This window comes from Pipistrellus hanaki (genome assembly GCF_964339955.1).
Source record: "Pipistrellus hanaki genome assembly, chromosome: 8".
Classification (NCBI taxonomy): Eukaryota; Metazoa; Chordata; class Mammalia; order Chiroptera; family Vespertilionidae; genus Pipistrellus; species Pipistrellus hanaki.
Window position 1 is genome coordinate 17,837,793 of NC_140510.1, and position 22,276 is coordinate 17,860,068.

The 22,276-nt window shown below is 52.2% G+C and overlaps 1 protein-coding gene across 2 annotated transcripts in view; it reads right to left on the reverse strand.

Annotated features, from left to right (window-relative positions):
• LCT (lactase) overlaps nucleotides 1-22,036 on the reverse strand; it is a gene marked incomplete at its 5' end in the record, with an annotated part of 44,395 nt that extends 22,359 nt beyond the window's left edge. Inside the window, 7 exons of one of the 2 annotated variants that reach the window (XM_084892250.1) lie at nucleotides 115-760; nucleotides 3,484-4,192; nucleotides 8,109-8,193; nucleotides 9,394-9,496; nucleotides 11,746-11,829; nucleotides 14,805-14,884; nucleotides 21,523-22,036. In XM_084892250.1, the coding sequence (XP_084748376.1) occupies nucleotides 115-760; nucleotides 3,484-4,192; nucleotides 8,109-8,193; nucleotides 9,394-9,496; nucleotides 11,746-11,829; nucleotides 14,805-14,884; nucleotides 21,523-22,036 (2,221 nt within the window). Of the gene's footprint in view, nucleotides 1-114; nucleotides 761-3,483; nucleotides 4,193-8,108; nucleotides 8,194-9,393; nucleotides 9,497-11,745; nucleotides 12,574-14,804; nucleotides 14,885-21,522 lie in introns of those variants that run through there. The other variant, XM_084892249.1, reaches the window with a different exon arrangement.
• Nucleotides 22,037-22,276: the final 240 nt, after the last annotated feature.

The window sequence follows — 22,276 nt, forward strand, 5'->3', positions numbered from 1 at the left end:
CAAAGGAGCATCCTTGTCTTAAAATGAATAATGGAGAGAATGTGCCCCATCCGCTAGTATCAGGACTCCTTGGTTTTATATACGCTGGATCACCAGCATACCCGCTGCGCTTACCCTTGAGCACCTCGTTGATATATTGATTGAAGTAGTCTACTCTCAAGGAATCATCAAGGAGATTTTCACTTTCCCCGATGGGCATGCCGTTCCCAGCCAGGTAGATAGGAACTTGTCCTCTTGTGTACTCCAAGGATACAAACCGCAGCAGCCTCCTTATACCCCAGGGCACCACGCGAATCCAAGGGGAGGAGGTCTGGGGCCAGGCAGGGTCCGCGTGCTGGGAGAAGCCTCCGATGGTATCATAGCTGGGGCTGCAGGTGTCCTGTGGGGCCGTGCTGATGAGGCGGGAAGTGTAGTGGGACAGACCCAGGAAGTCAGCTGAGCCTTTCAGGAGCTGCTTCTCGGCCTCGGTGAATTCAGGGAGCTGGGCCACGGGCCTGGGGCACTGCTTGTTTATCTGTTGAATCCGGGCCCTCAGGGCAGCTGGGTAGTCCCCATCCACAAAGATGGGGTGTGCAAACCAGCCCAGCATGAAGTGCAGGAAGCGCTCAGAGGCTCTTAGGTCCTCGGGGCTCTCTGGAGAGAGGGGCTCTGCCCAGTCTGAGTTCAGCACGATGCCCACACGGCCCTGCTGCCGCGGGCGATGCTGGCTGTTGTAGAGGTGCCAAGCTCTGGCATGAGCCTTGAGGACCAAGTGAGCCACCTGTGAAGAGGAAAGGAGGCACAGTGTCAACAACAACACCAACAAGCCAATAGCAAGCCAATAATAATGTCAACAAATGAACATCAATGTCAGTAATATCAGCAAATTACTAACAACAGCAACACTGAAAATGTCAACATTAATAACATCAACACTAATGCTATCACTGTCATTAAAATATCAACAATGCCAACAAGAGGTTAAGACTGATGCTCACAATATCAACAAGTCAGCGATACGGACAGTGCTGATGACAACAACATCACCACCAATGCCCCCAATGTCAGCAATGTGGACAACAATGTCAACAAGTCAACACCACCCCAGAGAGGTTCATAGCAACAGCATCGGCAACCATATTAGCCATAGCAATGGTTAATGCATTTACTCATGTAATCCTCACAGTAACCTATGGGGCAAGCTATTATCCCTGCTATCCAGGTGAGGAAAACAAGGTCCAGAGAGGGTAAAATGCAGGCATTCCGACTCCAGCCTGTATTGTCTCCCACAATACTAGTCTGCCTCCATTCTCAATATGTGCTTACTGACTTATTAGTCAACAACTAGTGGGGAGTGGAGATCATTTTGGTTACTACACAAAGGAGGGGACAATTCTTCCTAGCTTACTTATTCTCCTTTCCACTTAACAAAATCTAGGAAGGAGACATCACCACCAGGAATCTCTCTGCAGACTTAACTGATAGCCTTACAAAGATCAACAGCTCTCCTTGGTGGAGCACTATGGGAAGACGGGAAAAAGCAGGGTGTCTGGAGTATAACATGCCCAGATTAAAGTCCTGACTCTGTCACTAACGTGCTCGTTAAGCTCAAACCATCTTCTAACTTCAGGTCCCTAGCCCGTAAGCAGCAGGTACTTATGGATCCACAGAGGAGAAGTAAGTGAGACTGTACATATACAAGCAGAAACTTGGGAGTGCAGAGGAGAGCTTGCTACTGCTCAGCTCCCCTTCCTTTTTCTCATCTTAAGATGACTACACTTACTTTTGAAGAAGTTCATATCAAAACTAGAGGCCCGGTGCACGGATTCATGCACTAATGGGGTCCCTTGGCCTGGCCTGCCAGTTTGATTCACAGTCAGGACACATGCCTGGGTGCGGGTTCAGTCCTTGATCAGGGTATGTGCGGGAGGCAACTGATCAATGTTTCTCTCTCTCTCTCTCTCTCTCTCTCTCTCTCTCTCTCTCTCTGTATGTGCGGGAGGCAACTGATCAATGTTTCTCTCTCTCTCTCTCTCTCTTTCTCTCCTTTCCATTCCTCTAAAATCAATAAAAACATATATATATATATACACACACACACACACACACACACACACACACACACACACACATATATATATATATATATATATATATATATATATATATATATATATTTTAAGTATGCGTAGGAAAAGAAGAAGCCTAAGGAGAAAAGGTTTGGGTGAGTTTCACATGGAGACACGCAGAACGGTCTGAACCTCCATCTTCAGAAGTGTATTTCTCTTCCTAGTGTATTTCTCTTCCTGGTGCACTTGCTGAACAAGAGCAGAATAGAAACCTTGATGAAGTGCAGTGATCTGGGCATTTTATGGAGTCATTTATTCATTTCCAGCTCATGCTAATCGCAGACATTTTTTCAATTTTCTTATGTGTGTTAGCATCATTTCCCCCCAAAGATTTTAAGACCTCACGGACATAGGCTGTGTGTCCTCCTTAAGACCCAGCATGGGACACAACAAATACCCCTTCAGAACAAAACCCCGAAGTGTGGCAGGGGAGAGCCAGCTAACATGTTTCTCCCAGAGAATGCGGACAGGGAAAGCTGGTGGGTTTTCTGGAGATTTTGAAGAAAAAGGAAACGATGGAAGGAAGCCATTTTATATTTTGTCTCCATTATATACATCTCCTTCTTGTTGAACTGATACCCTGATTGCTCTCTGGAAAGCCAACCCGTGCTGCTCCCCAGCTCCCTGCCTCTCAACCACTGTGCTGAGGGGTAGAGCTGGGACCTGAACCCAACCTGTCAGAGCCCATGTGACTCACACAGAGACAGAGGCACAGGGAGGCTTCTGCGATGACAGATAGAGGCACGCTTGCTTCCCACTGGTCCTGACAGATGAGAGAGGGCTGCTGCCTCCTGGCCACCAGGCAGCTCAGGAGTAAAGCCAACAAGGGAGCGAGAGCAGAAGGGAAACTGGGTCCTGGCAGCTTCGTTTGTGGTCTGATCACCTACACCAAGACTTTCCAGTTTCCTGAGCTCATACTTCCCCTACCTGCTTGATTGAAGTTGGGTTTTCCGTCAATTGAGAGTCCTGGGTGACTCAGAAAACTTGCTTTGGAGTTGGGCAGACTTGAGCTCAAATTCTGGCTTCTAGCTGCCCCGCTAGTGATGTCATCATGACCAAATGGATTCTCCTCCTGAGCCCCACCTTTGTCACCCATCAGGTGTCCTGAGGATGCAGTCACACCCATCAGTGCCACCCTGAGGATGCAGTCACACCCATCAGTGCCATTCTGCAGATGTCAAGACTATTTGTAAAGAGCCACCACTGTGCTTGCACAAAATAAGGTGATTAACACTTTATGGTTCCTTCCCTCCCTCCCTCCGATTTCCTTTAAACAACAAAAAGTAAACACTTGCTGAGAGGAAGATAAAACGACTTTCTCCTATCGAATGTCCTACTTCCCATGACGAGTAGGAGCCGCCAAGATGCGAAGTACCTTAAAGGAGGCCACTCCGGGGTCGGAGATGCCCGGCGGGTGCTGGCCGGTGCCGTAGCCCGCGTAGCTCATCACCCACGGCTCATGGAAGGTCACCCACAGCTTCACACGGTCCCCGAAGGCGGAGAAGCAGAAGGCTGCGTAGTCCAGGAAGGCGTCCACCACACTCTCGTTCTGCCACCCGCCTCGGTCCTGCAGGGCCCGCGGCAGGTCCCAGTGGAACAGCGTGGCCATGGGCTGCACGTGCGAGGCCAGCAGGCCGTCAATGAGCCTGTTGTAGTAGGCGACGCCCCGGGGGTTGGGGCCGGGCCCGCGCCCCGTGGGGAAGATGCGGGACCAGGAGATGGAGAACTTGTAGACCTGGGCCCGGAGGCCGCGGAGCAGGGCCACGTCCGAGTCCACCTTGTGGTAGCTGTCGCTGGCCACGCCCGGGGCGGCCCGCTGGGGTCCGGGTCGGTCCCACACGCTTGCCCCTCTTCCGTCCTCGGCCCAGCCTCCTTCCACGTTGAAGGCTCCGGTGGAGACGCCCCAGAGGAAGCCTTCGGGGAAGACATCCCGCAGGAAAGCATCCCTTTCCGCCGGGGGCTGGCGAGCGAAGGCGGCCCAGGCCCTCTGGTAGGCGGAGCGGGGCGGGGAGCCCAGGGCGGTCTCCGAGCCCCACGGCCCCGCGCCCTGCAGGGCCGGGCTGTCAGTCAGGGGACAAGACCCGCTACGAAGAAGTGACAGGAAAGGACATGGTTAGTGATGACTCTGAGTACACATGCCCCCAGACTGATGGACAGTGACAACGTCTGTAATTGGTGAAGACACAGAGGCACTGAGTGGAAAGCCATGTCCACAAAGTCACAGGCAGGGAGTGGCTGGTCGGGGGAAATTATTATTATGGCCCCTTCTTGAGTCATTTATTCATTTCCAGCTCATGCTAATTGCAGACATTTTGAATTGTTTTCCAATTTTCTTACGTGGATTATCATTGCTCCCGTGTGAACACAAACACTGTACCAATGCAACTGTTTTCTGTACTAGCTCCCCCTGCGGACTGTCTTCAGTTTTCATGCCACACTTTTCTTATAGTTTGTTGTTTGTAAAACACACGTAACGCGAATGCTAACTTCAGTGTACTGAGCCTTGATTCTGTGCTGGCCCCTGTGATAAAAAACGTATGCATGTATGTCATTTGAGTTTCACAATGCACTTATGAGCGAGGTACAGTGACTATTTCTCTCCACCCTTCAGAGGAGGACGCTGAGACTTAGAGAAATGAGTAACTGGCACCAGCTATTTGGCAGCTGGCACAGAGGTTTCGGTAATCACACCACTGTACGCCTCTGCTGACGTGTAGCCGCCAGAGACCAGCCCGGCTGCAGCCTCCTCGCCCCTACCTGCTGCGAGGACTCAGGCATCCACGCTGCCCCAGGAGGGAGGAGCCTGGTTCAGGCTGACAAAGCAACAGGAGAGGAGCCTGGATTCCTGGCGGTTATAACCGCTCTAGACTGCCCACCTCCAGACTTCATGTAAATGAACTCAAATCTTGGTGTGTGTGTGTGTGTGCGCGCGTGTGCGCGTGCGTGTGTGTTGTTGTCGTTTAATATATTTTATTGACTTTTTACAGAGAGGAAAGGAGAGGATAGAGAGCCAGAAACATCGATGAGAGAGAAACAGATTCAGCCGCCTCCTGCACACCTCCCCACTGGGATGTGCCCGCAACCAAAGTACATGCCTTTGACCGGAATCGAACCTGGGACTCTTAAGTCCACAGGCCAACGCTCTATCCACTGAACCAAACCGGTTAGGGCATGGTTTTTTTTTAAATGAAAACTTCTCCTTGATCACATAGTTTGCAAATGGTAGAGTAGTGTTTGTATTTTTAAACACATATCACTATGTATGTGTGTAGATGTATAGACATTTATGTACATATCTCTTGTGTTTTGTTTTATTTCAGAAATAAATATATCTGGCCCTAGCCAGTCTGGCTCAGTGGGTAGAAGGGAGGCCTGTGGACTGAAGGGTCCTGGGTTAAATTCTGGTTAAGGGCACGTACCTCCGTTGCAGGCTCCTTCCTAGACCTGGGCCCTGGTTGGGGCTCATGCCGGAGGCAACCAGTCGATGTGCTTTTCTCACATCGATGTTTCTGTTTTTCCCTCTCTCTGCCACTCTCTCCAAAAATCAATAGGAAAATATCCTCGGGTGAGGATTAAAAAAAAATAGTAATAAATGTATCTGAAATAAAACATAAAAATGCTCTAGTCATAAGCAATAAAGTCTGATTCTTTCCTTCCTTCCATTTTTTTGGGAAAAACTTTTTTTTTTTTTTTTAATGGTTCAAATCAAACTTCTAAATTGATTTCCCAATCTATGAGTCATGTCCGGCAGGCTAGAAAGGGCCATGCCGGAGCCTGCACAGTTCCACCAGCAGAGGGCGACCTTGAGGAAGGATGGCCATAGATTTTGGTCTGGAGAAGAGAACACTCTTGGGGAAAACAGGGTGAGTACAGAGCATCTCCCTGCCGGAGGGCCAGCGTGTGGAGGGGATGACCTTCTCCTGGGTTGGCCCAGAATGAAGAACTGGTGGGAGTGACAGGGGTGCTGCAGGGGGGCCTCCCTCCATTCAGGGAAGCCTGGGCCTTACCAACCTAACTAAGCGCCTCCTGTTTTATGAAGCATCAGCTCATCCACATTTGCTGTGAGAGTGGTGAGGGGAAATGATGAGCTGGAGCTGTGAATTACCCAAAACATATGCACGACTCTGGAACACAACAGATGACACCCACTCAGGGCACAGCCTCAGCTGCTCTGACTTGACTCTCCGAACTTGGGTGGGAAGAGGCTTTGAAGAAATAAATAGACCGCCCTTGGATAAAACAGAACTTGCCACGTAAACCTTGGAGCTGGGAGTCTCTGCCCAGCCCCTCCCGCTGTCCCTCCTTCAGCCGACCCTCCTCCTGCTCCAAACCATCTCAGAACATCCCAGATAAGACGCTGGGGAGCAGTGGGTGTTTCATGCCACCCTCTTGTGTTAGAGCCATTGATGGGCCTCTTTGTCTCCCCACCACGGTCTAAAACTCTCAAATGATAAAGCAATGTTAGTCCCTTTAGAACCCCCTTCACCGGCCCCAGCACCCAGAGGTTCTCCATCATCACCTGGGTGAGGACCCCACTGTCAGCTTAACACCGGGCAGTGTGACCTTCACTTCAGGCAAAGATCAGGGGGCCCCTGGAGCTGGTGTCATGTATCATCTCGTGGTTTTATAATCGTTAAGCTCTCAGGGTACCCCTTGAGTTCTGCTTTCTTTTTTTAAAAAAAATTTCATATATTTTTATTGTCTTCAGAAAGGAAGGGAGAGGGAGACAGAAACATCTGTGATAAAAGAATCATTGATCTGTCCCCTCCTGCTCACCTACACTGGGGATTGAGGCACGTGCCTCCTGGTTCACAGGTCGATGCTCAGCTGCTGAGCCCCGCCAGCGGGGCTGAGTTTGCTCTCTGAGAAGACAGAGCCCCGCTGACGTCGAGTGTGGCTGGGGAGCAGGTCCAGCCTATCTGCCCGCTGCACTGCGCAGGCTCCCAGCACGGAGCCCGGCAGGTGGCAGGCAGCGGCCCCGGGTGTTGACGGGAATTGCTGATTGGAACTGCGTTGACAGGATTGAACAACAGAAGGAGAATCGGCACAGCACAGCCAAGAGCTGCCAGAGGAGAAGTACAAAGAGGTGGCGGGGACTGAAGCTTACCACCTTGGACTGAGCCGTGCTAGTAACGCCTGCGGCGAACACAAGGAGTGTGCTCGCTGATGGTCTGGCAGCCAGTGATGGCCTCTGCCCTCCCCTAGTGCCCGGTGCCTGGGGCGCCCTGGTGACAGACACCCCCTGGAGGTGAGGTTCTGGGGAACGCCCGGTGCTGGTTCCCACACCGTCCGGTTCTCGCTCCCCCGAGAAGCACCTTGGGATGTGAGTGGGTGAAGTCCTATAATCGTGGGGAGAAGCTCAAATCTACTCTATTTTTTAAGATGTCTTTTACAAATTTTGGTTATTTGTTAAGAAATTATTGGCAACCCCAGGATAAATTAAAATCTGTCCCGAGAACACCCCCGAGTTAGGCTTCTGCCAGCGGCCACATGAGGGAGCTCCTGCACCGGGCACTAGGGGAGGGCAGAGGCCATCACTGGCTGCCAGACCATCAGCGAGCGCACTCCTTGTGTTCGCCGCAGACGTTACTAGCACGGCTCAGTCCCCGCCACCTCTTTGTACAGCTCTTACTCAGACCGCGTAGCTCGGTGGGATGTTCAGACCTGTCTTCCCAGCCCGTTCTGCCACGCACTCACAGGGTCCACACTAGAAGGCAGGGGTGCAAATCCCAGCTGCGTGCGCTCGTGTGTGAACGGCAAGGTGGCCAACGACGGGTGAGAATGCCAGAACCACGCCGGGCCCAGAGGAAGGCTCGGTGAGGGATGGGTTCCCCCTGCTGTCCCCTCTGAGCCTTCACCTTCCTCCTCAAGAGTGTCCACAACTCACTCACTGGCCTGAGAGGCAGGTGACAACGGTCCCATGAGATTACACGTGTGAAAGAATAGCAGAGTCGTCTGCAAATACCAATTACGGATAGTGTGACAGGAAATCTACATTACCTTTCCTCGAGACTTGATGAACAGTTCAGGAATATGTTAATGTCAGACCCAATTAATATATTCTTCTCTTGGCCTTTATTGAGGGCTGTAAGAGAAGAAGTTTAATTAACAGATTCACTGTTAAGTCCGACGATGCCCATGGTGCAGTCAATGGTTTTCCTCACGTGTACGGCACACCCAGCCTCTAGGCAATGGCTCCAGGCCCCTCTGGAGAACTCCCTGGGCCAAGGATTGAAGAAGCCAGAAGTGGTCCCTACCTATATAGGACGGCAGCTCTCAAACTCTGTGTGCGCCAGCATCACCCATAGAACTCATGAAACACACATGGCCGGGCCCCCACCCCCCAAAAGTCTCTGGGCAGTTCTGGCCTGACATGGGCTCGGGCCTGGGAATGTCCCACAGGGTCCCAGGTGATGCTGCCAGTCTGGCGACCACACACTGAGGACAATTGATTTAGAGGTCACCTATCAGAAAGAGGCGGTTTAAAAAAAATGCAGTGAACTATATGTTAAACATAAAATCGACCATTTTAGCCATTTTGAAAGGGAGGGAATTTAAGAACTTGCTATGCCGTGAAAGGTAAGCTAGGGGAGGGTTAGTAAGTAGTTCCATGAGGTCTGTGAAGCCAGCTCAGCACTGGTTACAAGTGGTGGGAAGAGCACGACTGACTTGCCCCATACTCTGACCTTTAGGGCGACTGGACTATCAGGGCCCTAGGAACATGCCCCTCGGCCCCTCCTATAGTGTCCTGATGGCTTAATAGGCCCCACCTTTCCCTTGAGCTGATTGGAGCAGGAGCAACCTCCCGAACCATGCCAACCAATCAGATTCACTGTTAAGAACCAGAGCTATTGAGGAGGTGGTCCTAGGCCTACAGCTCAGGTACCCACCAGGACCAAGTGCAAGCTGAGGGAGTGGGGAAATGAACAAGGGTGAGCAGAGGGGGCTGGCTGGGGGCAGAGAGGCAGCCGTGCCTAGGGTGCAGAGGGGAGGAGCCTTGGAGAGAGGCAAAGGTCGTGGACAGAGAGACACAGAGCTTACACCAGACGCCTGGTGCCCGGTGGTCTTTACTCCATATCCTCGGCATCCTCAACAGAACCTGCCACCTTTCTCGGGCCAATGGGAGCTAAGGACCAACAACAGGAAGGCAGGGGACACCGAAGCCATCGGGATGGGCTCTCACACCAACTCTCCTTGGGAACCCCAGACTTTCAGGACTGTACCCCCCGCCCCCGAGTCAGCGCACCACAGGCCACCCAGAGCCGCTCCAGGGACGGCCGCTCACCTTCGAAGAGGCTGAGGAGCAGCTCCGCCCGGCTCTTCCCGGTGGAGGGGCAGTTCTGGAGCTTTAGACTGAAGATGAAAACCTTCACTTTTGGCTCAATTCTCTGAAAAGATAAAGGCCGGCAAGTGAACCGAAACGGTACATCTTTTGATAACAGGGACCGACATTTAAAGATGGGAAGCGATGAATACTCAATTCTGGCCTTGGAAATTATCTCTAGCCACCCCAGCTAATACAGGAGCTGACTCCAGGCTCTGCGGGAGAAAGAGCCAACTTTCTAACACCACAGGCCACCCGCCCACCGACCCCACCAAGCAGACGGGCTCATCTGACTGCCCCCCACACCCTCCAGCAGCTAGGAGGCAGGGCTCTGCTGCGTGTCCCAATGCTGCACCGCATAACCCCGGGGTTTCCAACCCCCCGACCCCGCCCCATGCCTCAGCCCCAAGCTGAGCAACAGGCCCTGGTTGGGTTCCTGGAGGAAGAGGAGACACGGATTCAGCCAGCACAGGCGTCTGCAGGCCTCGAAGACCCATGGAGCCGCCTGCGGCCCAGAAGCCTAGCAGCAGGCTCCTAGGAGGTGCTTACAGAACAACTAAGACCACGTGTGCTTTTCAAAAGGGCCACCAATGAGCATGTCCAACACCATGGGCTTGTTTTGGTTTTTGAGAGGCGCTATGGTGTCCTGGGAAAGCCCAGTCCAACCTCAGCTCGGGCTTCCGACCCAGGGTCTGACGTTTGTTCAAGAGCTTGGTCTCGGGTGTGCTGAGAGGGGGGTCTGTGAGGGGCTGAGAGGGGGGTCTGTGAGGGGCTGAGAGGGAGGGTCTCTGAAGTGCTGAGAGGGAGGTCATGTGAGGAAAAGGGCCCGCCCGGTGCCCGGGGTAAGCAGGCCCTGAAACCTGAGTAGCTAGCACCGCTATTCTGAGGGATCGTCCTGTGTGCAGGTAACAAAAGCAGCAGCATCTACACGGTCAGCTGGAAACACAGTTACGGGGATGGGACTGATGCTGGTTTGCCCATGTCGGGTCTCCCGTCTCGGGAAAAATGGAGGCCCCCTAGCTGCAGCACTGAGCCTGGACATTAATGTGCATGGCCTTTAAATTTATTTATTTATTTATTTTAAATATATTTTATTGATTTTTTTTCAGAGAGGAAGGAAGAGGGATAGAGAGTTAGAAACATCAATGATTGAGAACCATCGATCAGCTGCCTCTTGCACACCCCCTACTGGGGATGTGCCCGCAACCAAGATACATGCCTTTGACCGGAATTGAACCCAGGACCTTTCAGTCCGCAGGCAGACGTTCTATCCACTGAGCCAAACCGGTCTCGGCTGGCCTTTAAATCTAAATGAATAATTCCTCTGACAATCCATCTCCGTGGTGTTGGAGGTGGTGGGATCCAAACCAGGAGGCACAGAGCAAGGCGAGTGGCTTTGTGCCTGAACCTGCAGAGGCTGGAATTAGAGAGGCCGCAGGAGGGCAGCTGGCTCTTCAGGGGTGAGGCAGGAACACTGCCGGGCTCGGCAGGTCCAGAGGGAAACTGCGGGGCAGGTAGTCCATTACACTCTGCCAGGAGGGAACAGTCGGGATTCCAGGAATTAAGCAGGAAGTCGCACAGCGGTGACCAGGCACAGGAGAGGAGCTAAGAGTCGGGTAGGAGACACCTGACATACTCTCTCTAAGGAGTCAGGATCATTAGACTTGAGAAAAACAACACTGGGGACGGGAAGAAGGGGTCAGAGGTTATAAGAAAGTCCAGAAAGCTGGTATCTGATTTTTGCAGACCTGGGTGTCAAATGTCACTTTTTAAAAATTGTGGTAAAACACACATAACATAAACTTTACCATCTTAGCCAGGCGTAAGAGGACAGTCCAGAGCAGGGGTCTTCAAACTACGGCCCGCGGGCCACATGTGGCCCGCAGAAGAGTCTGATCCGGCCCGCCAGGTTTTTTGGGCAGTGAGCGCAGCCGAGGTGTTACAGTAGGAATTAGTAGTTCATATAGTCCGGCCCTCCAGCTCTCTGAGGGACCGTGATCTGGCCCCCACTTTAAAAAGTTTGAGGACCCCTGGTCCAGAGGCATTAAGCACATTCACATTGTTGTGCAACCAGGAGCCAAACCCAGGAACTGTCTGTGTTCATCTGGAATTTGGATTCTCAGTGGATTTCTACACAGGAAAGCAGGGCTTGCATGGAAATATTTACCCTAACAGCCCACCGGCACCGTCCTTCCCGGGGAAGACCTAGCCTCCGCACGTCCCCTAGCGACGCTCTGGGGGAAGCTCCCGATGCAGTGCAGCAGGTCTGCCCAGTGTGAGCAGACATCAGCCCCTTGACCTATAGCCACTCACCTGCAGCTCCCTCAGCTCCTGCAGCAAGCTCCGCCCTCCTCGGCAATCATAGGACCAATCGAGAGACAGGAAATCCACTGCGTCCTGGAAAGGAGGAAAAGGGTCATCAGAGACAAGCGATTTCAAGATGAGGAGCTGCCCAGAAACGTTCTTCAGTTTCTCCCTGTCACTGAGCGGAACACGCCCAGGTGGGATTTCCCAGGGAAAAGAGGAGAAGCTGGGAAGGAGTGTGTGTGTTTCTGGGAGGAGCTGGTCCGCTGGGGATACATCACCTATGTGCTCAGCCAAGTGCTGGGCACCCAGTAAGTGCTCAGTAATCCCATGAGTAAACGAAGGAGTGCCTGGAGCACTGTGTGCCCGACCTGGGGATAAGCCCCAGGAGGGAGTCGGAGGCCAGGGCTGCCCTGGGCCGCACCTCCACGTGGCCTCACTTTGCCAGGACGGAGGCGGGGACACTTGGATTGTTTGCCTCATGTATGAGCCCTGACCTGAGCCCCAGCCAGGGAGGAGCCTGGTACCTAGGTACATGCCCCTGCCACCCACGGCCCTCCCGCTGGGATCTCTGCAGACCCCCCTGCAGTGTGGAGCTTTAGTTCCATCCGAGGCTGTAGCCACTGGCGACTTCCAGCGGCAGTTTAAAGTCCGCCCCAGGCCAGGACCGGTTTTGCTCGGTGGATAGAGCGTCGGCTTGGGGACTGAAAGGTCCCGGGTTCGACTCCGGTCAAGGGCATGTACCTTGGTTGCGGGCACATCCCCAGTAGGGGGTGTGCAAGAGGCAGCTGGTCGATGACTCTCTCTCATCGATGTTTCTAACTCTCTATCTCTCCCTCCCTCTGTACAAAATCAATAAAATATATAAAAAACAAAAACAAAACAAAGTCTGCCCCTGGCGGGCCCTCGCCTGGCCATGCTATTCCCCGAGAACTCCGCTCTCCGGCCTGTTCTTCCCCACCCCACGCCCCCTCGCCCAGGGAAGGACATGCCCTCCGCCCGCCCTGCCTCCGGCCGGCATGCTCTCTAAGAACTTCAGATTCAGTCTAAACACATACACAGACACTGTGATTCCCTCCCCACTTCTCAGCAACCCATCTCCTGACCCTCTTCCCCCCCCCACACACACCCCCATCATCTGTCCCTAAGAACAAAGCCTGGGTTTTGCCTGGTGACCACCGTGTGAGCTGTGGGCTCGGACGGTTCTCCCCGGGAGCCCTCTGGCTCCCCATCACGTTCTCACCGGCGTTACTAACCGTCCCCTGCCTGGCGGGACCCCAGCCTCCCGCTCCCGTCCGCTCGGCTCCTGCTTTTGTCCAGTCCTCACAGCTCGCCGTTGAGGCTCTACTCTCCAAAGCCACGGGGCGGGAGCCACAGTCCCGGAGCGGCCAGCGCAGTGCAGTCAGCAAACGCCGCACAGGCAGAGGCAGGCGCCCCGGGGTCACAGGGAAGGCCCTCTGGGTCCTCAGCCCTCGGCGGCCGGACATTCCCCGGGGACCGGCGGCCTCTGCAGGCCAGGGCCGTCCTCAGCCTCCGGTCCCGGCCTCCAGGTCAGGGCCGCCCGCCTGCCGGGCCTCACAGAGGTGAGGACCTCACGGAGGCGATCGGGATAAACACAGAACCTGGAGCCGCTGGCCAACCACCCGCTGGGGTGTCAGGTGGGGAGGCCCCAGCCGGCCGGCCGGCGGCCTCCTGATGAAGACACCCTCCCAGGAGAGGGCTGTTGGATTTTTGGGGAAGGCTGGAGGATTGGGGGGGGGAGGGGGGGCGGGAGACAGGAAGAAAGTGGGGCCCAGGCTGGGAAAGGGAGGTGAGGTCAGAGGGCAGGGAGAGCCGGAGGGAGGGCACCTCCCCGCAGGGGCCGGCGGCTCCCGCTGTAGGAGGTGATCCAGCAGCACGGCGGGCCAGGGCAGGGGCCGGGCAAAGGCTGCTGCCCGCCGGCGCCTCCCGGAGAGCACTTTGGCCTCCGAGCTCAGGGACAAGGCCCTGATTGCCCCTCGTAAATCCACTCAGACACCGCCGGCCGCACGCTCGGCCTTGGAGCCGGCACTTATCTGTCTGGACTGAAGTTTCCGAGCTGTAAACCGAAGGCGGGGTGCGGGGCCTCCCGTATCCAGATGCCAGCCGGTGTCTGGCACGGCCGGCCCCGGGGCCCAGGAACTGCCAACGCAGCTTTCCCCGCCCGCTCTCCCCCGCCCGCAGCCAGCCCGTCCTTCCCGAGGGCCGTCCCTCTCCTCCCTCTCAGGTGCTCCCAGTTCCCATAAGCCGCGGCTTAAAGGTGTATGCACCCGGCCGGCGGCCGCGGAGGTTAGAGCGCCATCCTGTTCCATCCCCAGTCAGGGCACAGACAGGAGCCAACCACACACTGATGTTCCTCTCCCCCTTTCCCTCCCTCTCTCTCTAAAAATAAATAAGTAAATAAATAAATAGGGTTTAAAAAATAAAAGTTATATTAGAGGAGTTAAAAACCTGGATGGGGACTCTAGAGGGCACATTACTAATGGTAAGAACTAACCCTCTACCTTGGTTCCTGTTTTGCTATAAACTGACCCGCCCTCCTAAAACGCTATTTTGACTCTTTTAGTAAGAAATTAGAGCGATGCTGAGACCGGTTTGGCTCAATGGATAGAGCGTCGGCTTGGGGACTGAAGGGTCCCGGGTTCGATTCCGGTCAGGGGCATGTGCCTTGGTTGCAGGCATATCCCCAGTGGGGGGTGTGCAAGGGGCAGCTGATCTATGACTCTCTCTCATCGATGTTTCTAACTCTCTATCTCTCTCCTTTCCTCTCTGTACAAAATCAATAAAAATATATTAAAAAGAAAGAAAGAAAGAAAGAAAGAAAGAAAGAAAGAAAGAAAGAAAGAAAGAAAGAAATCAGAGCGACCAGCGGCAGAAGCTGACACCTGGCCAGCAGGAGCGGAGGCTCCAATGAGGGGGTTTCACCGGGCGTCACTGTGAGTCCCGAGAGCAGACCCTACGGGGCACGATGCGAAAGCCAAGCCAGTGGACGCCCGGCTGGGTGTCTGGGTGATGGCACTTCCTGGCTGTTGGGGGCAGGAGGTCCTCACCTTGGCCAGGGAGGCGGTGGCGGGGTCTCGCAGGAGCTCCGAGGCGGCTTCGGCCGGCAGCACCACCGAGAGCTTTCCACCTGGAACACGGGGAGGAGAGCGGGTGAGCGAGGGGGGGCCCGGCCTCGGAGGCCGCGTGGGGACTCGCTTCCCATCAACTTCTACTCCACGTGCACCCTTTTAAAAGGAGCTGCACTCCCGCTGGAAGGATTTAGAAAATAAGGCGGCTTACAAATGCCCGGTGAGAGAGGCTGCGTGGACACTGGCCTCTAAGAGCCTTTCCCAGGGCTGCAGGCCTCCGCGGCCCCCTCCGCCTCTCCCGGCAGGAGCTCTCAGCGCCCTGTTCCCTGTGCAAACAGCAGCTCGGCCCTCCTGTGCCCGAGGGGGCCACGAGGAGATGGAAACAAACGTGCGGCTTGCACCCACTTGCTTTGACACCCGATCACCTAACAGCACAGCGGGCTCCGATCTGTGTGCACCGGACCACCTGCGGCCGGAGCAGGAGCCGGGCTGAGCCGGGCTGCAGCCTCCCTGTTTGCATCGCCCCCTGACGCTCAGGTGCACACACATCTTTCTCTCACTGCAGTGCAGGCTCCTTGACCTGCAAAACTTAACCACGTCTTCAGCCCCTGCAAAGATCACGCTGGGGACTGGTGCCTGACAGGTGCTCAGGCCAAGACGTGAAAACGCCAAACAAACGAGAACAGAGCCACAGTTTGTTCGATGTGCCTGCCCTCCCTCTTACATCCGACCAGTGCTGCACGGGAGAGTTCTTCCTGCCAACGGAGCCACCCCGGGCACCGCTGCCAGCGCCAAGTGCTTCTTCCGACAAGCACAGCGGGACTTTGGCATCCTCTGCGCAGGGACTACCGCCCAGACACACTTAGTGCCCGTTCCGATAAGATAACACCGATTCCAGGAATTTACTGACTGCGGTCTGTCATCACGTCGGCACACACAGAACATATGCTCTCGGCTTGTGCTCCACACTTTAAATGTACAGTTTAGCCCTAACCCGGCTGGCTCAGTAGAGAGAGCATGGGTCTGCGGATTGAAGGGTCCCAGGTTCGATTCTGGTCGGGGGCATGTGCCTTGGTTGCGGGCACATCCCCAGTAGGGAGTGTGCAGGAGGCAGCTGATTGATGTTTCTCTCTCATCGATGTTTCTAACTCTCTGTCCCTCTTCCTTCCTCTCCGTAAAAAAATCAATAAGATACTTTAAAAATAAACAAATAAAATGTACAGTTTAGTACTATCTCTTGACCATGAAACGAAACAAGGGTACAGTTAATTCCTAAGCACAATTAACCCACAAATCATTTCTGTTTGACTTTGCAAACGGTTTCTGGAATTTAGACTGAACAAATGTACCTGGGAGAGTTCCAGAAGCTCTCATACACAAAATGACTGAACTTCCCCAACATGGCTTATGCTTGCACCTGCTTCCCATGCCAGCACAACCCGCACTTCTTATAACAGTGGAAGATGCAGACTCCTCACAACCATGCTCTCACTCTGAGCTGGCAGCGCATGTTTCTCTAGGACTGAAAGGGGAGCAACTTCTCTGGGGAAAGAGGACTTACCCTGTAGTTTGTGCTGAATGCGGTTACAGACAGACATTCACACCCATGGGACTCAGAGTCCGAGCTGACTGTGTTAAGCCGGGTTAGAACATGGTTGCATAGCTGTGGGTAATTCCTGTCTCTCTCTCTCCCCTCCACCCCCGCCTCAGGCATCACGACCTCACTGCAGGGCCAGCTCATTCCTGTCTTCGCGTAAAGAGCAGGTGTTCCTCCAAACCCACTGCCGTTCTCCACATAAACCAGGTCCTTCCTTTCCCCCAAACCCATAATCCCAGTCTATCCTTGAGAAATCATCAGACAAATTCCAATAGACACAATCACAAAGACCACATACATACTATTGTATATTATTCCATTCCCGTGAAATATCCAGAACAGGAACTCTATAGAGACAGTTAATTAGTGGTTGGGATTGGGGAGGACAATGTGGGGGGTAGGGATGTTATAGCTAAAGGTTACAAGTTTTCTTTTTGAGGTGATAAAAATGTCCTAAAGTCGACCATATTGATAATTGCACATACATGAGCAGAATAAAAACCATACTAAAAACTTTGGATGGGTGGATTTCGTGGTACATTAATAATATCTCAAGAAAGCGATTTTTAAAAACAAGCGTCTTACACAATACCTGGCCAGGACTCCCAGAAACTGTCATCAGTTTATCAAAACAAGAAAAGTCTGAGAACCCTGGCCGAATAGCTCAGTTGGTTAGAGCAGTGTTTTTCAACCTTTTTTGGGCAAAGGCACACTTGTTTCATGAAAAAAATCACGAGGCACACCACCATTAGAAAATGTTAAAAAATTTAACTCTGTGCCTACATTGACTATATATAAAGTAATTCTCTTGAATAGGAATCAAATAAACACAAAGAAAGTATTTTATAATTACTTTATTATGAAATATTAAGTAAACAAAATAGTGAAAAATTATAAAATTCTTGTCTTGTCTGCACCTACGGCACACCAGGCAACATCTCGCGGCACACTAGTGCCGGTTGAAAAACGCTGGGTTAGAGCATCGTCCTGCTGTACCAGGTTATGGGTTCAATTTCCAGCCAGGTTACATACTAGAATCAACCAATGAATGCATAAATAAGTGAAACAACAATTAATATCTCTCTCTCTCAAAAAAAATCAATAAATAAAAATTTAAAAGAAAAGTCTGAGAGCCGAAACCGGTTTGGCTCAGTGGATAGAGCGTCAGCCTGCAGACTGAAAGGTCCCGGGTTCGATTCCGGTCAAGGGCATGTGCCTTGGTTGCGGGCACATCCCCGGTGGGGGGTGTGCGGGAGGCAGCTGATCGATGTCTCTTGCTCATTGATATTTCTAACTCTTTGTGTCTCTCTCTCTTCCTCTCTGTAAATAAACAATAAAATATATAAAAATGTATTTTTTAATTGATTTCAGAGAGGAAGGGAGAGAGACAGAAAACATCAATGATGAGAGAGAACCATTGACTGGCTGCCCCCTGCACATGAGCATGTGTCCTGACCATGACCTCCTGGTTCAAGGCTGACACTCACCACTGAGCCACGCCGGCCGGCAGTTAGGTCTTATCTCGGTACGGGAATGGGTTACATGGGTGTGTTTGCCAAAACTAATCAAACTGTAAAATCAAGATCACGCATTTCACTACATGTAAATCACACTCTGATAAAAGTAATTCTTAGAAAAGTATCAGAACTGCATTTGATATTGTATTTTCTCATCGGTAGTAAATGGAAATCGACTTCTTTAACATATTTTTAAAAAACACTTGGAATGTGCTTTATTTGCTAAACTGCTACGTGTTCTGTAACTGAACATTTTTTAAATTTAAAATGTTTGACCTTGTACTATAATATTTGGAAACCATTGTGGACACCAAACGGCGGGAGTAGGAGGGGGGGAGAGAAGGCTATCAATAAAAGGTAAACAGAACAACTGCACAGTGTGACCTGGGAGGGGAGGGGATGGATAAAAGAAGGGACAGGGCTCCTGTCAGGGGGCTCAGCTGCCGGGAGCTGTCCTGTGCGCGGGAAGTTTGCAGGTTCGATTCCCCCAGTCAGGGCACACAGCTAGGTTTCAGATTCAATCCCTGGTCAGACCACGTACGGGAGGCAACCAGCTGATGTTTCTCTCTCTAAAAAAAAATCAATAAAAACATATCCTCGGGTGAAGATTAAAAAAATAAAATAAAAGATGGGATGGTAGTAAGTTGTGGTTTGTTTTGCCTTGCTTTATAAACCCTCAACCCTCCCACTTATTTTTTTTTTACATTTTAAAAATTAAAATATGTATTCATGTAGCAAAAAATTCACTCCTCCTGAAAATAACATAAAATAATATTTAATGTCAACTTGAATTGAAAAAATTCACCCCTTTTAAGTATACAATTCAGTGGTTTTATTTTTTAATATATTCACAAAACTGTGCAACCATCTGCACTATTCCAAAATATTTTAGTCACCTAAAGAGAAATGCCGCGTATCCAGTAGCAGTCACCGTTTTCTTTGAGCCCTAGGTACTGCTAATCTGCTTTAGAGTCCCCGCAGAGCTGTCTGTTCAGGACACAGAGCATAAAGGAAATCACATAACGTGCAGTCTTTTGCGACTGACGGTTCATCATGTTGCAGCATGTATCGGTACTTTCCTCCTTTTAAGGATGAATAATACTCCAGTGCATGTTTATGTCTCATTTCGTTTACCCATTGGTGACGGACATTAGGGTTATTATAAAGAAGGCTGCTATAAAGGTTGGTAGCGAGTTTTACCCGGACACCTGTTTTCATTTCTCTCCGGTACGCACCCAGGAGAGGCAGTGTCGGGTCCTGGTAATGCTAAAGTTTAACTTGAGGATCTGCCAGACTGGCTGCCCCGTCCGTCATCCCCACCAGCAATGCATAAGGGTTCTCATTTCTCCACAGCATCGCCCACCCTTGTCACTGTTTTATTACAGCCATCCTAGCTGAAGTGGTATTATGTTCTATTTTAATTGTTGGGTTGAGTAGTCACTCCATGTGCATTTGTTATTGTATTTTGCTTTTAACCAACATAAGTTGTATAACTTTTTGAGTATGTTAAATAATAAATTTTAAAAAGAACAACAGGCTATGGATTGTACTTAAGAGGAAGTGGAGAATAAGAAGGAGGGAGGGGGGTAAGGAGAGAGAGAGAGAGAGAGAGAGAGAGAGAGAGAGAGAGAGAGAGAGAGAGAGAGAGAGGGAGAGAACCACCTTTTAAAATAGTAAAGAAATTTAAAAGAGAATTTTGTTTCCCATATTACACTGGGGGCAGATCATGTAGTGATAGTGATGAAACAGAAAGTGAAGAACGGGGAAAATGAGCACAAGAGGAAAAGAAGGAAAATTTAAGTGTAAAAAAGAAAGAAACAGTTTTTAGGAACCTGATGGAAATTAAAAACGAAATCTGTAAAACGTTTAAAGAAACATGTATATATAATTCATAATGTAAGTAATTCTATGGAATCTGACCTCGGAGTAAGACAGATGCCCCTTTATTTGGGATGATCCAAGTTCAGTGCTGCCTTCTCTCAGTTCATTTTACTCAGAGTTTCTTCAGCAGAAAGGACAGCCAGCGAACACTTACTCCCTCACCCACCCCACCGTGTGCTTTCCGGGGATCAGTTTCAAACTCACATCGCACGTCCCACCCTCGGCTCCCGGTTCACTCAGCAGACGGCCCTGCCCTTCGTGGCGCTGCTCCCACAGCAGCGGCCTCCACTCCCCGCCTGGGGTCCCGTTCCCCAGGTCCTGCCTCTTCTCTCCTCCCCGCCCACCCTCCTTTCCCTCCAGGCTGCCCCAGGGGGCCCGAGGTCAGCCTTCCTCACAATCCTATAGAAAACAGCCCTTCACACTCACACTCCTTTCATTTTTCACATAGAAGAAAAAGTTTAACCTCTCTATAACCAAATACAGGCAAATGGAGACTAGAAGGAGAAAACAGTTTTTAGCTGTCAGATTATCAATGATAAAAAATAATCGCATCATCGCCGAAACCGGTTTGGCTCAGTGGATAGAGGGTCGGTCTGCGGACTGAAAGGTCCCGGGTTCGGTTCGATTCCGGTCAAGGGCACATCCCCAGTGGGGGGTGTGCAAGAGGCAGCTGGTCGATGTATCTCTCTCATTGACGTTTCTAACTCTCTATCTCTCTCAATTCCTCTCTGTGTAAAGATTAATAAAATATATATATTTTTAAAAAATAATCGCATCATGGAAAACCGGCGGAGCGGGGTCAGAAAAACCATTTTATAACCGTTGTATAAACTATTACATCTTTCCTGGGAAATAGTTTAGCCGCATGCTTTAAGAAGGTCTTAAAGAATGTGCAGCTCTTCATCTAGCCATTTCAGTTCTAGGAATCGATCAGAAAGAATTCGTCAGAAGCTGGGCAAGCGTTTATATACAGGCAGCTTTATCATTTGCAATAGAAAAAAATAAACATATATTAAAATGAGTGCAATATTTTAAACTTTATGATCCATTCATATTGAGGGAACCTATAAGACCACTGAAAATCATGCTTTTTGTAAAATGAGAAGATACTCGTAAAGTAGAATATGCAGGTATGCATATATAATAGTATATACTATATGTATATATAATAAAATCAAGAACCCAGAACTGGTTCTCAAAATTGGTGTTCCTCAGATTCACCTAGAGAACTTAAAGAAGTCAGAATGCCCTGGTCCCGCCAGACTATGGACAAGGGAGTCATGCTCTCCTCACCACTGTCAGCACATCATGTGTGTCTTTGTATCTGTCTGTCTCCTCTGAGACAGGCCGTGTAAGCGGCTCTGAGTAAGGAAGGGGGAGGCTGGAGGCTGGGAGGTTGGAGGCTGGGAGTCTGGAGAAGGGTGGAGGCTGGGAGGCTGGAGGAGGGTGGGAGGCTGGAGGCTGGAGGGTGGGAACGGCCAGGAAGGCCGAACTGGAGGAGGGATGGGAAAGGGGTGAGGGAGTGCCGGGCGCTGTGGGGGAGCCCCTGCCCTCTCCACGGGAGCCTCCCCCACCCCGCTCTGAATGAAATGACCAGCCGGCTGCGGAGCGGGCGGAGCGCCCAGCCCCGCGTGGAGGAGGAAGGGGGGACGGGGGTGCAGGGGGGACACAGGCCGCGGTGCCGGCCGGGGCGGGGACTCACCCGGCGGGGCGTAGCGTTCGTGGTAAACCTCGTAGGCTCTCCGGTGGGCGTCGGCGAGGGCCCGCAGGCGCGCGGGAGGCAGCCCCGCGAGCGCCCCCTCCAGGCCGCTGAGGGTGACCCAGGCGTCCACCAGGTCCCCGAGGGCGCGGAAGGCGGCGGCGGCGGCCGGGAGGGCCCCGCGGGGCAGCACCCCCAGCGGCCGCAGCCCCGCGGCTCGCACGGCGCCCAGCAGGCGGCGGTAGCAGCGCACCGCCCCGGCGGCGGGGGGCGCGCCGGGCCCCGCGGGCAGCAGCCGCGCCGCGGACACGGGCACCTTGAGGTGGGTGGCGCCGCGCGCGCGGAGGCGGCCCAGCCGCTGGGGCAGGAGCGCGGGCGGCGGCCCGGGACACGCGCCCCCCGGGGCCTCGGGGAGCGGCCCCGCCGCCCACAGCGGGCTCCCGCCGGGCTCCCAGCCCAGCCCGCCGCACGGAAAGCCCAGGAAAACCACCAGGGCGAGGTGCCAGGCCAGCTCCATGTCCGAGGGCGCTGGGAGGCTGTGGGATCCTTCCTTTATAACCGCAGCAGAGATTATTAACACTTAATATTTAACCGGCCATCTATGATAATGCAATCCGTGCGTGGCTCACGGTGCGATATGGAAAATGCAAACGCCATAAGAGATAGCAAAATGCCAAATGTCTGCACGGTTTAAGCCGAGGAACCTGGAAAATGTCTGCAGGAAAACACGGTCTCCACATTTTTATTTTATTTTTAT